We start from the raw sequence: 16,768 nt of genomic DNA, 5'->3' as shown, positions 1-16,768 counted from the left end.
GGCGGATATGGTAGAGATGGTGGTGTATATGCACTCCTCCTTCCCTTTTCCCCCACTGGCATCAAAGCCTACTTGACTCAGATTTGAAGTACTTAAGGCTCCTCCTTCATATCTCTAATTTCACATCATATCACAATATTGGCAACAACTACAATTTATGGCATAATGATTAAAAGCTTGAACATTGTCTCTGCCACTAATGCTGAGCCTCACTTTAACTTGTCTGCAAAATGGGGATGCTACAAAGTGTGGCTAGAAGAATTAAATTTTTAAAAATTCATGAAAAAGTTAATAACACAGTCTGGCATGTGGTAAGTAGTAAACACTACCTTTTGATGCTGTTACAGTTGGCCTGTAGATCAGGGTCTTTACATGTATTATCTCTAATGGTCTACACTCCTTGACTCTATCAGCCTCACCAGGAACCCAATTTTCCTGTGGGTACACTGGGTCCCCTCAGTGCCTGCCCACTACAGCTAATCATCTGGTCCAGCTTCACTTCCCCTCTCCTCCCTTCCAAACTGAACTGCCCAATTTCCTAGATCCCATCTCATTACCTCTTGTTGTCCACCAGGTGGCACCAGAGAATGCGAAAAGCCCACGAGCTCGGCACCAAACTTCCTAGAGGCATTTGAATTCTGCGGGGGGGCTTCCTGGACAACCAAACAAGACTTTCTTATGGGAGGAGAGTTTTTATTTTTTATTTAAGGCCTACCCCAAACCACCCTGCATGGGCCATCCTAGCCCATTAGCTAAGGTTACAGCCCTGCCCATACTTTCACCCATGTGTTTCCACCTTCCCTCATCCTTCCTTTCCAGCACTTGGGCCAGGAAGCTCTTCTCTAAAAGTATCCCATTGACACACTTTCAAAAGGCTCTATAAGTCCTCTTAATTCTTTTTGCTCGGGAACAGTTGCTCCCCCTCCACTTCTAACCATCTCTCCCTATTTCCCCAAAGCCACTCCTTGGTACTTCCTGGAAGATGTCTCACTGAGGACATGTCTATGAGGCTGAGAGGGGCAGAAAGGAAGATTAGTTAGCTATGGTTGGCTAGATTTCCAAGGTACCTTGACTCCAGAATTATATAGAACATTATATAGAACATTACATATAGAACGTTATTGGAATAAAATGTTATTCCCAGGCAAGGCAGATCAAGGTGAGTTTCAGGGTAGAGGGAAAGAATGAAGACAAAAAAGGAAAAAAAAAAAAACTCTGGCCAGGTGCAGTGGCTCATGCCTGTAATCCCAGCATTTTGGGAGGCCAAGACAGGTGGATCACCTGAGATCAGGAGTTCAAGACCAGCCTGGCCAACGTGGTGAAACCCCGTCTCTACTAAAAATAGGCGCCTGGTGGCAGGCGCCTGTAATCCCAGCTACGCGAGAGGGTGAGGCAGGAGAATTGCTTGAACCCTGGAGGCAGAGGTTACAGTGAGCTGAGATCGCGCCACTGCACACCAGCCTGGGCAACAGAGTGAGACTCTGTCTCAAACAAACAAACAAACAAAACCAAAACCTCTGAGAAAAAGTGGTGGCTGGAGAGTGCTTAATATGCTTCAGTTTCCACAATTTTAAAAGAAAATAATAATAATTGCTATCATAATAAGGTTTTAACAAGGCAAAAAAGAGTTATTCCTTGTAAAGCACTTGGAACAGCACCTAGCATGTAGCAAGTGCTATCTTTAATTTTATAGCTGTAGTACTACATTTATCATATTAGCAGCCCTTAGCCACAGTGAAGCCCTCCAGACAGGGTGTTTTAGGAGGCTAACCCTGTCCTGGCTCTCAGTCACTTCAGTCTCCAGTTTCCTACTTAATCCTGAATTCATTCTGGCACACTACAGGATCTGTGACATCCTCCTCCAAGATGTCCTTGTCAATTACTCCCCACTTTCAGCTAAAATCAGTGAGCAGCAAGGGGGCTGGAGGAGTATCAGCAAGAGCCAACATGTGGCATATCTGTTGTATATCTGGCTCAAGGTAGGTATCAAAGTGAGCAATTTTTGGCACCAACAAGAGAGCTAAGGCCTTTGACCCAATCCCATTTCCCCTCTTCCTTCCTGGCAGTAGCTCTAGCCATTGCACTCTACGGCAGCTTTGCAAGCTGGCTGGAGGGATATTGCCTCACTCCACCACACTGTGTCATCATCATGCACTCCTTTCTGTGACTTAATGCTTGTTTATTTCTAGGAGGATGAGAAATGTAACATGTTCAAAGTTTTAAGTACAAGCCATCATTTTACAGACAAAGCTTCAACCCAGAGAGTGGATGGGAGTTGCTTAAAGTAACAATGCTGGCATGTTTGTTTCTTCCAGAGACTCTAGGCTCCTTGAGGTCAGGCACCATGATTTCTACTTGATTAGTATTTCTCTTTATATAGCATCTTAGTGGTAGAAGACCAATGAGCAGCACTCCACCTCAAGTTTTCCTCGAATACAGGATCCATTGTTCTTCTAGTCTTAAATGCCAGCTGGGGGCCAGATTGTGAACACAGCAGTCCATGACCAGTTGCCCTAAAGGCCTGAAGCGGGCTGAGCACTCCCAAACTTACCATCTGCAAACCCTTCCACCATTTTGCTTTCTCCGTTCTTTAAATCCTTTTCAAGGAGTGAGGCTGTGCGTTACAACCAAAATTCCTGGTCCTTGCAGCCCCTCAGGAGTTGGCCTCTTCGCACCACTTCACTATTCCCTAGCATGCCCTCAGGGCATCTGCACTGCATAATTCTGGGACGGGGGTAGGAATGGGGAGCACCATTATGGTTGCCATTATCCTTGTGGTCTATGTGAATAGTGTAGCTACTATTCACTGATCACTTATGATGGGTTAGGCACATCAAATGAAACACCCTTTAAATAAATGTATGTCATTTAACCCTCACAGCAACCTCATGAGGTAGGTATATTATTATTCATTTTCAAAAATGAGTAAACTGATATTAACAGAGCCAAGTTGACTTGCCTAAACCTAAAATTAAACCACTCACTAGCAGCCTGGCTCCAGAGCCTACTCTAAAGCATGAGCCCATTGTTCTTAAAATGTAGTCTGCACAGACCACCTGTATTAGAATCCCTTCAGGTGCAAGTAACAAACTGTTGTGTCCCACCCCAACTGAACTGAATCAGAATCTCTGAGCACAGGACCCAGGAATATTTGTGATTTTACCCAGGTATCTGAGATTAGACTAAAGCTTGAGAACCAACGTACTATACTTAAGACATACATGCTGACTGAGACAGAATCATGCATGTAAATGTATGCCCATGCATGCATATAAAAAACATACTCATCAACACATGATATTTTACATCAGAGTAGTCCTTAGAGATAAGTGGGGGAACATTTCCATAGTATCTGCTTTTCCAGCCAAATCATCACATCAAGAAATTTGCATAATGAATTCCACATTCCAGACTCCATAGAAAAAAAATGTGTATGAAAACACCTTAGCCTCATTGGATCCTGGCAGGGGAGGATGGGTGGTTGGCTCCCCAGACCCATAGCCCATCATACTTCTCCACCTGTCTACAGGTCCATTAGGTTATGCCATAAGTCAATTTCAAAATAAAGTGAAGATGCAAAGGAAGCACTAGGTACATCAAAATCCTTGCCTGGCTAATTCTTAGCTGTATGGATTTGAATACATGACTTCATCTCTCTTGCTTCCGTTTTTCTCATTTGTAAAATTTGGATGGTAATTATAATAGTATCCATTTCATAAGATTGTTATGATGATTAAATGAGCCAATATATTGAAAGAGCTTGGATTCTAAGCCCTAGAACAAGAACTTGGCAAGTTGTACTCAATGTTAGTATAGTAGTACAAGTAATAATAGTAGTAGTAGTAGTAGTAGTAGTAGTAGCAGTAATCAGGTTTTGAGGTTAGCATCCAGCACCTGTCTGTTTTCGCTGGATTACAAATGCGTCTTTAGGTGGAGAACCTTGGAGAGTTTGTCAATATGGTATGGGAGAATATGTTTTTGGATCTGAACCTACAATGGAGGAAAAACATGAATATATTTTTCTTAGCACTTCCTCCTCTGTCATACTAATTCAACTCATCATTATTTATTTTATGATAAGAAGTTTTACTGCAAAAGCATTCAGTGTTCCCATTCCCTGGCCTTGGCAGATGTTGCCAGGTGTAGGATAAAGTGAGGAAGGTGACATTAGAATGACACAGCAAGGAAAGGAAATACATATCCAAAATTCCTCATACAAAACCCTTAGGGGCCGATGTTTTCTGAAATTCATTATTTGAGAGATTTTAGAAAGGTCATATGGTATATATACATGGTCTATAATATCCCTGGTAGGTGTTACAAACACGTTAGTATTTCTATATCGAAATGAATATTCATATAAATAGGTTGAAGACTATAAATAGCCTTATGTTGATTCAGGTCACATTTTGCTACCTAATGAGTTTTGGTGGTAAACTTATGAAAACTTTCGGGTTTTGAGATTATTGGATTTACAGATAATGGGTCATGGCCCATGGTCTGGTAGCTCAAGAATGAAAGCAAAGAAAAATAGTTGAGATGAGACCCACTAATGAGACCCTGATGAAGCCTCCTTGGTTGTGAATTGGTGGCCCAGTCTTCACTTTTCTCCAGCCAGAGATTATACCCATCTTCCAGCCCGAAGTCCCAAAAGTGCCTATCACTTTGAGTGGAAGGTTGTGGATCACGTAAAGCAAAGTTATATCTACTATAGATGCAGAAAACATGATCTTGGGATTTGAGCTTTGCATATACCAGGGTCAAGTTTTGACCATGAGTCGCATCAGGAAATAAAGGACTGGAATAGAGCACTCTGATTTGCTCTTTCCATGTACTGAGATTATGCACAAGATTTTAACTAGAGAAAAGGTGCTATACTATAGCCAAAGAATGTGCGTCAACCATAGCATCAGAAAATAGGTCTCTTTGAGTTTATCTATTTGGATTTTGTTGAGTTCTCAGATATGTAGATTCACATATTCCATCAGGTTTGGGATATTTTTGGCCATTCAGATATTCTTTGTGCCCCTTTCTCTCTCTCTTACCCTGCTGGAGCTTCCATTTATGACAATGTTGGTCTGCTTAATAGTGTCCCACAGGCCCAGCAGGAGCTTATTTAGCCATACTGAAGGCAGGAACATAATCAATCCCTTTTGTCCACAGCATATAAACTCCCTGGGGGAAGACGTAGATGCCAGATACAATGTAGATAAGCCAAGCAAAGAGCAGATGGTAGAAATAATGGAAATTTGGCTGTACAGTCCCTTGGAAATATGTTGGCAAGGCTGATATTTGGGCGTAGAGAAAAGCATGGAGGCCTACCTCAGTGGTCATCTATCTTTTTGCTGCCCCCATACTCTTCATACACACAACACACTTTCACGAACTTATATTTTACACTCAGTGATTCTCATGGAGAGGGTGCCCTAGAAGCTACATGTACCCTCACAGAGATGATGGTATGCCCCCTTCTGTACACTCTCTCAGTTCCTCACATGTTCAAATCACTGTAGTGAGTGACACACTGGAAACCTAACATATTCTTCCCACTAAATCCTTCCCTATGTCGCTCTGCACCGAAGCCCAAAATGTCCATCAAAAGCCATTCCTGGAGGCTGAGGTATTCAGAAGCAGCCTGAGAAACCAGCAAAAGCCTTCAACTGAGAGTTGGACACATCTGGATTCTACTCTTCACTCTGCTACCTACTAGCTGGGTGATATTGAGAAAATAAACTCTCTGAACATGTTTTTTCAACTCCAAAAAGGGTATCAGCATAATAATATGAACCTAATGAATCCAAGTTCTTTCAATATATTGGCTCATTTAATTGTCATAACAATCTTATGAAATGGGTACTATTGGCCAGGCGCAGTGGCTCACACCTGTAATCCTAGCACTTTGGGAGGCCGAGGCAGGAGGATTGCCTGAGCTCAGGAGTTCGAGACCAGACTGGGCAACATGGTGAAACCCCGTCTCTACTACAATAAAAAAAAAAAAATTAGCCAGGCATGGTGGCATACACCTGTAGTTCCAGCTACTTGAGAGGCTCAGGCAGGAGAATTGCTAGAACCCGGGAGGCGGAGGTTGCAGTGAGCCAAGATTGTGCCACTGCATTCCAGCCTGGGCGAGAGAGTGAGACTGCATCTCCAAAAAAAAAAAATAAAAAGAAAGAAAAAGAAAAGAAAAGAAATGGGTATTAATATTATTGTCATCCCAATTTTCCAGATGAAAAATTAGAGTTGCTGTAAGAATTAAGACAAAGTTGACAAAGTCAAGGGGTCAAGGTGAGATGTAAATCTCACATATGTTATATGGGCCAGGTGGCATATGCAAAAAGCATAGTAGACTGGGATCAGATAAAACTGGATTTGAAACCTGGCTCTGCATTTACTAGCTGTGTGGCTCTTTTGAATCTCTTAATTAGCTTAACGGCTTTTTAAAATCTGTATAATGAGGATAACAACACTAATCATATTGGACTGTCATGACGCCTCCATGGGAGAATGTAAGTAAAAACAAACATGCATTCCATAGATATTTATTGAACATACAGTGAGTGAGATGTAATGGAGATCAGTGTAGCCTGGGGGAAGATGAGGAATGGTTTAGAAAGGGTGCTCAGGAAAACCAGTACTGGCAAAAAGAACATGATGGAAGAGCTTAACAAATGGGACTTTCTGGCCGGGTGTGGTGGTTCATGCCTGTAATCCCAACACTTTGGGAGGCCAAGGCGGGTGGAACACCTGAGGTCAGGAGTTTGAGACCAGCCTGGCCAACATGGTGAAGCCCCGTCTCTGCTAAAAATACAAAAAAAATTAGCTGGGTGTGGTGGCGGGTGCCTGTAATCCCAGCCACTTGGGAGGCTGAGGCAGGAGAATCACTTGAACTCGGGAGGCAGAGTTTGCAGTGAGCCAAGACCGCTCCATTGCACACCAGCCTGGGCAACAAGAACGAAACTCCGTCTCAAAAAAACCCCAAAAAACAAACAAAACAAAACAAACAAACAAAAAACCAAATGGGACTTTCCATTTTTTGCAAGGTTTTCCAACTTGCATTAATTCCACAACTTATAAAAATGTCTGTCCTTCAAGAAGCATATATCTACTTCCCTGGGTTACCAGCTCCCTACTCACCAGTTCTTTCCTTTCCCCTCAATCTCATGTGCTTGCCCTGTCCTTCTTAAGCAAAATTTCTGAGACACCAAGGACATTGCTGGTCCTGATTCAGTAAACAGTCTCTCTTTATGGTTTCTTCCCTGCATCATTCCTACCATTTCATTTGTATGAATCCACTTTTTTAACCTTTTATGACAACTTTATTGAGGTATAATTACCAATCACTATCACCACAGGCTGAGCAAAAAGTCTCTTAAGCTTGGTCACAGAGCAAGCTGCCAACACTGAATGCAGGTTCTGTGTTTAACCCTGACCACCAGCCAAACACCTAACCCAAGACACAGCCTAAACTCCTAACTCTGAACTTGGAGACTTAACTCCAATTTTACACCAAGCCTTTAACCCTGGTCACAAATGAAGACCTTAATTCTATCCACAAACTGAGCCACTTTCTGGCCACACTCCAAGGTCTTAATCCTGATTAAATCAAGTCCCTAGGCCTAGTCACATACTGACTGTCTATGTCTGGCCCAAGAGTAAGTACTTAAGACTGGTCCCAACCTGAATCTCTAACCCTGATCCCCTATTGAACCATAACTATGGCTACTGTATAAGTCCTTAATTCATGATACAGGGATCAAAAATAACATCAGACATAGCCCCTAAGTCTGTCCCCAGGCTGAGTCTCTAAACTAGGCTACAGACTGCATGACCTAACTCTGGGATATACTTAACATCCTGAACTGACCACAAAATGAGTGCTCAGCATAGATACTAACTGAGTTCTAGCCCTGACTACAGACTGAGGCTCTAACTTGGTCACAGCCTGAGATCTGATCTTGGAAACCAACCCAGCTACAATTTCCACAGACTTAGCACTAACCAGAAAATGACCCCAACATTGGCAACAGAATGACTACTAAACTTGGCCTCACACAGAGACGAAAACATGTACAGAGACCAGACTCTAAACTTGGCCCAACTCTGTGCCTTAATCATGGCCAAGAAGTGAAACCAAATCTTCCACAAAACTTGAGGATATTTTGACCACAGCATATGCCCTAAACCTGACTATAGACAGAACCCTGAACATGGCCACAAACTGAGTCTTAACCATGTTCAAAGCCCAAGTTCTAAACCTGGACAGAGACTGGGTTCATAAATCTGATCATGAAATAATCTACTGATCCTGGGATAGACTGAGCCCTATCACTGGCCACTGATTTGACCCCTAAACCTTACAGCTTCTAACTGGTTACAGACTACATCTCTAACTCTAGCCATAGAGTGAATTCGTAACTCTCATCACAGACTGAGCCCATAAGCCTAACCTCTGACATGAGCTTTCAACCTGAGAATAAATCTGATTTCTCCAAATGGCTAATGACTGATCCTGAATTTTTGAGATAGACTGAACCCTATCTCTGGCTAAATGTTCACCCCAGACTGGATCCCAATTTCAACCACAACTTTAACTTTAACCCTGGCTACCTACTGATTCCTAATACCAGAAATTAAGCTGCTCACCAGCACTGGGCAGAGACTGAACCCAAACCTTGAAGATGAATGAAGGACAAACCAGACAAAGACAAAACAAATACTTTTCATCTTCTTGGCCTAAAACCCAGCAACAGATTTAATTCCAACCCTGAGCACAGACTGAACTCAACATGACTAAGATCTGAGCCCTCTTCCTGGCCACATTCTGAATACCGAGCTGGAATGAAGACTGTAAGTCCCGCCACAGTCTGAGACCTAAAGGCCAAGCCCTAAGCCTGGTTAGAGAAATGATTCCCGACCCCACAAGACTAAATCAAAATCCTCCTCATACTATCAGATCTAACAACAGGCTGAGACTAAGTACTAACCTTTGTCACATATCAAGTCTTAAACCCATAAACAAAGTTCACTTATTAGTGGCCACAAACTGAGTCCTAGCACTAGCTGGAGGTTGAGCAATCAGTCTGGTCACAAACTTAGCCCTCAATTGGGAATAGATGTACCCATGGCACTGGGCACATTATGGTCACTAACAATTAGCAAAGACTGAACTCTACTACTGATACCCAAATGCCTGCTACACTAAGCCAGAGTCTAAGTACCAGACTGACAACAGGAAATGAACACTCTGAACTCAAACCCTGGCAACATCCTGATCCCAAAACCCTGAGTACAGCCCGAGCCTCTAAAGCTTTCAAGCTGGATTTTATGTGTTGTTTGTTCTCATCTCAACTCTATCCACAGACTGACAAATAACATCAACAGCTAATCCAAAAAACCTGTTTACACTTTTAGCCCTAAAACCTTCTTCATAGTAAGCCTTACCTTGGTCATTGGTAACTCCCAAACTCTGGTACAAGTTTAATCAGATAGCACTACCACCAATACTCAGTGAACACAAATGCTACATAAAGTCATAGTGGAACTACTCCCTCCAGACTCGACTCTGATAGTGGTCAAATTGAAATGGCTAACACAGGTCACCGACTGAGCCCTGCTCTGGCCACAGAATGAGAGCCAACACAGGCCACTGTGAGTTAGCTCCATAGAACATTCCTGATATGAGCTATGGACAAAGACAGAATCCTGACACTGGCTAAAGTCAGAAATCACACCTTGAACTTACTCTAGCCAAATATGCATCCCAAATCCTGTTCATATTCATCATTGGAATCCTGGCCACAAACTGCACCATAATTTTGTCCATATATGAAATGCTAACTCTGGTTTGAGACAAGCCTCTAGGGCACACGACAGGTAATGTCCTAACATGGTAACAGACTGAATATTAGACATTGACTGTGCCTTACCATTGGCCACAGACCAAGACTTAATTATCGGACCCAGAATAAACTCTAACCATGAATATGAATTGAAACTTAACCTGATGAAAGGCTGAACATAAATCCTGCTCATATTCTTACTTCATTTTTTCCTAGGCAACATCATCAGCATGAAGACCAATCCCAGGCAGAGCCATGGTCCTGGTCTTCATTGACTTTCAAGCCTAGAAATGAAAGTGATTCCAACATTGATCAAAAACTAAAGTCAAACATTGAGCTGAGCCCTAATCTTGGGTGTGGTCTAAGTCTGGTCCACAGACTGAGCCCTAACTCTAATTTTAGAATGAGGCCTCTTCCTACACACAGACTAAATCCTAATTCTGGCCAAAATTTGAACCCAAATCTTGCACCTTGACTTCACAAACCAGGCCACTCTAGGCTTACAGCAGCCTCAGAGTGAGCTTTAACACCCCGAGGCTGTTGTTAGTCCAGAGTGGTCAGAGATGCACTTTAATCTGTGACACAGACTGAACCATGGCTATAAATCTGGGGCCTAACATTGCTATCAGGCTGAACCCTAAACTTGGTTTGATGGTCTTCTGATCATGAATCCACAATGGCCTCTAAAAACAGCTACAGACTTACTAAATCTTAACCTGAGAGAAGATTGAAGCTAAATACATTCCACATTATACACATGAACCCTGGCCTTGACCTAGCCTCTACACTGGCTCTGGATACAGCTCTAACCTTGACTTCCTAATTGTTCTCTGAATCCAGCCAGACTGTTTGACCCTGGGCCGCTATTTCACAAATTCATCTTATTATATAACAACAAATCAAAGAGTATCACGTTTGTATATACACATACAAATATATGTATACATTTGTGCTTATATATAATATATATTGTATATAAAATTTCTGTATCGCTTATTGGAGATATAGATATGTTTTATATATTATATATAAAATTTCCGTATGGCTTATTGGAGATATATATGTGTGTGTGTGTGTGTGTGTGTATATATATATATGTATATATGTATATATGTCACCATACAGAAATAGCCATACACAGTTGTGACATACACAGTAAGAAATATTACTTATCACAGCTATGTATTTTAATTATTTATCTTGTTTGTTGATGGTTTCTCCCTAATAGAATATAACTTCCAAAGGGAAGGGATGTTGTATGTGTTTTCCACTTCTCTATTCCCAGCATCTAGAATAATGTCTGGCACACTATAGGTACTGAATAAAAACTTGTTAAATTGATGAATGAGTAATTTCTTCTTACTCTTCTGTCCTGCTACTTGACCTCTCTGTAATATATGCCAGTAATTCTACTTTGTTTTCTCTTGGTTCATCTATTTGAGTATTCCCTCTCAGCTTCCTTGGAAGGCATCTCTTCTTCTACTTGCTACTTGAATATCATTCTTTTCCAGGATTCCATAATCTTTGTCTTTTTGAAAACTATTATTCTAAATACTCTCTAAGTTGGCTGGGCGCAGTGGCTCACGCCTGTAATCCCAGCACTTTGGGAGGCCGAGGTGGGTGGATCACTTGAGGTCAGGAGTTCGAGACCAGCCTGGGCAACACAGTGAAGCCCCATCTCTACTAAAAATACAAAAAAAAAAAAAAAAAAAATAGCCAGCCTTGGTGGCAGGTACCTGTAATCCCAGCTACTCGGGAGGATAAGGCAGGAGAATCGCTTGAACCCAGGAGGCAGAGGTTGCAGTGAGCCGAGATCATGCCACTGCACTCCAGCCTAAGGCAACAGGGTGAGAAACCGTCTCAAAAAAGAAATACTCTCTAAGTAAAGTTTAAACAATTTTTCACGTATTTAATTGCCCTCTATATTATACTAATGTCTCCCAAATGTTAAGTTCCAAGCAATACCTCTCTCCCAAGCTTCCGACCGGCATTTCTCAGCAGTCTATCAGGCATCTCCAACCAAAAGTTCCACACTCTTCAAATTTTAAATGTCCAAAACTGATTTCCTCCTATTCTTCACAAAACTTGCTATTCTTTCTAGGTTCAATATCTCAGTGAATGGTACTACCATACACTTAGTCTTCCAAGTCAGAACTTGGGAGTCGTAATGGACTCCTCCCTTTCTCTCACTTTCCACATCTACCAACTCCATCTGATTATTCCATTTCCTGCTAGAAATACTTTGATGAACAGGAACCCATGTTTTAACTCACCATTAAAACCCAAAACCGGTCACAGTGTATAGAACATAGTAGATGCTCTGCAAATACTTTGAAATCAATGATCAAATCAAAGAGTCATGGAAAGAAAGATAAAAAGAAGGGAGACAAAGCTGAGAAAAGAAATTCTGCATTTGATTCACACAGTGTTTTTCTGGTGGCCATAATACTGAAAATGCCTTGTTTCACTCCTTTTTATGGCTGAAATGAGGTGATTTTTCTTTTTCTCTTTTTTCTTTCTTTTTTTTAAATTTTTTAATTTTTTTTTTGAGACAGAGTCTTGCTCTGTCACCCACTACACTCGACTGTAGTGGTACGATATCGGCTCACTGCAGCCCTAACTTCCCGAGCTCAAGGGATCCTCCTGCTTCAGCTTCCTGAGTAGCTGGGACTACAGGCATGCACCACCATGCCTGGCTAATTTTCTTGATTTTTTGTAGAGACAATGTCTCATTATGTTGCCCAAGCTGGTCTCGAACTTCTGGGCTCAAGCAATCCTCCCAACTTGGTGTCCCAAAGTGCTAGGGTTACAGGCATGAGCCCCGGCATCCAGCCGATTTTTCTTTTTTTAAAAAAGCAAATTATTTTCCTGGAGGAATTTAAAAGTATAAAAAGTATTAAAACATAATATAGCAATTCAATTACCACCCTCCAGAATGATTCCCCATAATATCCTAGCTATGTGTTCCCAGTATGTTCAATGTGTATATGCTTTAAAAAATAAACACTATATAAGCACAAAAATTCCTCTGGTGGTTCTCTCCCACTTTCAAGTTAAATTATGAACTAATTGATATGACCCCTTGTTGCTGCCTGATCTAGTCTCTGCAATATGGAACTTTTGTTATTGTTCTCTGCATTCTTTCATGCCTTTATGCCTTTGCATACGCTTTGTATAGAATATGGTTGACCTCCCTGCCCCAAATCTGACAAATATTTTACTGGTTCTTCAACCAGTTCTCCAGAAGTAGAATGAGTTATTCCTCCTCTATGTTCCTATAGAACTCTATGTAGACTTCTTTACAGCATTTTGCACATTGTATACTCATCTATTCCTCCCCCCAGATTCTCCTCCACTACAACTCCCCTCACCTGGATTTTGAGCTACTTGAGGGCAGGGACTATTTTTCCAATTCTGTGGCAACAGTGCCTAGCCCAGAGCTTTGCACAAAGCAGTATGCTGAATAAATGGCTGAATTTATTAAATCGTCTTCCTCCTTCACTTATCTTTTTAAAATATTGGGCAATTACCTCAGCAAAATGAAATTCCCCTGTCTTTCCCTTCATTTTACTCGTGAGTCGAAAAGTTGTCCTCATCAAGAAGTTGTAGTAATTCAACTGTAACAATCCATCAAGCTATAAGGATTCATCTCTAACAGAGAAAAAAAAAAGGTCAAAAGTTAGGAGTGAAATTAGCCCTAATAAACAACCATTTTCCTCAACCTTTAAGTCACTTGGAAGTGCTTGACATTCCCCACCTATGTCTTTATCCAGCTCTTGTAACATATTTTTACTCAAAAGTTAAAGTTTCTTAAAGACATATATAGTTACTCGTTTGTACTTAAGTTGTATTGTCTATCTGTTCTAAACTATTATTTATAGCAGTTTATGTGGCCACTGTTTTTCATGGCAACAACATAGCTTCATTATGGATTAAATAGGCTTCTTCTGGGCTGGTGTAGATTATATTTCTATGCCTATTTATGACACTGTTTCTAGGGGGAACTATAATTTCCAATTAGAAAAAAACATATACATTCTTCCATACCTTCCAAGTGATTTTAATGCAGGTAGTTCACAAAGAACACACTTCAACAATTTTAAAGGACTATAACTCTCAATTAAAATTCTAAGCTTGTCAAAGAATAAACATCATCTTTTGAAAAACACTTAAAACTCAATAACAATTTCAAATCACGATAGAAAGTGCTTCCCGCAAAATGCTAAGAGCTTAACTGACATGAAAATAAATCTAGAGCCTTCGTCTGTCCCCACAAGCACAAACCCCTAACCCCAAGAGAGATTCTCTAAGACGGTGCGCTCCAAACTACAATACCCAGAATACCCTTCCCTGTCCGAACGCTGGGGAGAATCGGAAGGGGAGGGGAAGAATTGTGCGTATAGAGAAATAAGTGTCCCGCGACTCCATCTCCCATAATTCTCGGTCCTCACTTGCGTCTCTCTGCCAATGTCAACACGGGATACCCCCAGGAAGAACAGCCTCCAGCGACCTCAAACTACATTTCCCATGAAGCCATGGGCTCGGGCCTCCGGCTTCCCCGGTGACCAGTAGCCAATAGGAGACGCCGCAGTGGGCACCCTGTGGGTGAGAGTCCAGCCTTGGGCCAGAGTACCGGGTCTAGGCCTGGAAGCGCAAGGCGGGCATTTCGGAAGAGAGTGGTGCGGCGTGGGGCGCCACGAGGGCACTACGAGCCCAGGAGCTGCCGCGCCGGCCCGATTTTCCGCGGCTGTATAAGGACTAGCGCTTCGGTAGCCGGGGAGCTGGAGGTCAGAGAGGCAGAAAGCCCCAGTGGCCGTGGCTGGGGACTGTGGGACTGAGGGGGCCTAGGGAGGAGGGTGCTTCCGGGGCCGCGGTCCTCAGCGCCTAACTCCACCCAGCTCCGCCTCTGCAGGGGAGGGGGTATCGGGACTGGGAGTCGGGGGTGGGCTTTTGAGCTCTAGGCGCTAGTTCTCTTGAGCCCGGGAGCGCGCTGTCTTTGCTCTTTTTTTTTTTTTTGGTCCAACTCGCCCGCCCTTTTTTTTTTTTTTTTTTCCCACGACGCCGCCCCCCTGCCCCTGGCTCTGTGCCTCCTCAGAGGTCCGAAGTTGGACTTTGCGTCCAGGATTTTGCCTAGGCGGTGACTGGACTCTAATTCTTACCCCAGGAATTGGGTGATTTCTTTCCTCTTTTCCCTCAATTTGTATTTCAGGTTTGGGCACATAACCCTCCCTGCGCTACACTCCCCATTTCCTTTGGTGCATGGGAATTCCTTGCCAAACTCAGGGCGTGACTTTTTTTCAAACTTTATCTTTTTGCCTCCTTAATTGATCGCCATCTCTTTACTGGCCCCTCAACCACCTGCCACTTCCCCCACCAGGTCTTTGAAGTGGGAAGGGTTTCCCCTCAATTTCTAGAAGGGATGGGAAGCAAAAGAGGGAAGGAATCTTGCTTTTGAGAAATGTGTGTTTAAGGTTCAGTGCAGGGTTCTGGTGAGAGTAGAAGGCAAGTTAGACTGGTTATAAAAACCCAGCACTTTAGGGGTTTCCAGCACAGACTGATAGCACTAATGTTGACAAACATTTAGGGGGCACACCTTTATTCTACAGAATAAAGTAGACCGTGTGAAGCAGACCGTATTAATCATTGTGTTATTACAAATGCGTGCAAAAAACGCTAAGGGGGTCAGTGGAAGAGCATACTGATGGGGGTGGTGAGTTCATCTATGGAAGTTCAAGCCTAACCCGAGAAGTGCTGAAGCCCTCATCCGGATTTCAGGCTTTGTGAAGGAGGTGAATTTTAATTTGGGCTCCAGCAGAGTACAGGGGATTTGAAGTTGTCAAAGAGGAGGGAGAAAATGCTTCCTGCTACTGAGATTGGACTTTGAGAAGGGTAAACAGAAGAGGGAGCACTGTGAGACAGGTGGGCTTGCCTGATTGGAATAAAAGATATCAGCACAAATGTACTGGGAAATAAATAGGGTGGAGAAGCTTGGGGTCATAATAACATGATACTTTGAAACATACCCATAGTTTGGATATTATTCTGTATCAAATAAAATTGAAGGCAAAAATTAAGATTGGATGATTTTTCTTTTCATCCTAGGGAACCTGATTTGAGATCAATTCTTGGAGAACACAAAGAAGTGTGATGGTATGTTCCAGGTGTGAGTTTAAATCCAAGAAGAAGCTTGTCTTGCAGATGTTTTGTTTGTAGCTATTCTTAGCTACAGTCTATAGCTGTCAACTTTAAAGCCTAGAGTCATCAATTTATTTTCTTAAGAAATGGCATTTGCTGTCCCCGTGCATCACATTATCTGAATTGTAGTCATCTCATTGGGGGACAATAATGACTGCTATTTATTGAACCCACATAATGTCCTAGTCATCATCATAAATACTTTGTTGCATTATCTGAGAGTGTTATGAAGTAGGTACTATTATTCCTGTTTTTTTTCTAGAAGAAACACTAAAATGCACAGAAGTTAAACAATCTACTTAAAGTCACATAGATTATAAGTTGAGTTGAGATTTGAGTGTACAGATTTCTGACTCCAAAGCCCATGCTCTGTTCAACATGGTTTGCTGCTCCCAATGTTCATTCTTGTTCTTGACTTTCCAGTTGTGGTAAGGAGAGATAGGTATAGTTGATCATCCTGGCCAAAACCCAAATGATTCACTTCAAATTTCTATATCAGAATGTATTTGCTGTAAAGTAGCTGCCAAAACCAAATTAACTGTCATTGCAACTGTAGCTAATTGTGTCTTCCAAAACCATAGTCAGTACAGCTATTTCTGAATTCGATGATTCTCTTTATAACACATATCATACCTCTAAGCTGTTTGGACCTTGATAGTACTTTGGATGTATTTTATTTTAGCATTTTAAAAAGTTACCTGGGACACTAGATCTCTTTCATGACCTCTGCCCAC

General features: G+C 42.1%; 1 protein-coding gene across 4 annotated transcripts in view; it reads left to right on the top strand.

Moving 5' to 3' along the window:
- Nucleotides 1-14,413: 14,413 nt before the first annotated feature.
- ENOX2 (ecto-NOX disulfide-thiol exchanger 2) overlaps nucleotides 14,414-16,768 on the top strand; it is a 285,625-nt gene continuing 283,270 nt past the window's right edge. For 3 of the 4 annotated variants that reach the window (XM_055268213.2, XM_063634727.1, XM_063634730.1), the window contains exons 1-2: nucleotides 14,414-14,626; nucleotides 15,942-15,989. Coding sequence is in view for 2 of the 4 variants with exons in the window: in XM_063634727.1 (XP_063490797.1) it covers nucleotides 15,987-15,989 (3 nt within the window). In the remaining 2 variants the exon portion in view is untranslated. The remainder of the gene's footprint in view (nucleotides 14,627-15,941; nucleotides 15,990-16,768) is intronic. The other variant, XM_063634728.1, reaches the window with a different exon arrangement.

This window comes from Symphalangus syndactylus, chromosome X (assembly GCF_028878055.3).
Source record: "Symphalangus syndactylus isolate Jambi chromosome X, NHGRI_mSymSyn1-v2.1_pri, whole genome shotgun sequence".
In the NCBI taxonomy this organism is placed as follows: domain Eukaryota; kingdom Metazoa; phylum Chordata; class Mammalia; order Primates; family Hylobatidae; genus Symphalangus; species Symphalangus syndactylus.
The sequence above is the reverse complement of the archived record's forward strand: the minus strand, read 5'-3'. Positions and strand labels throughout refer to the sequence as shown.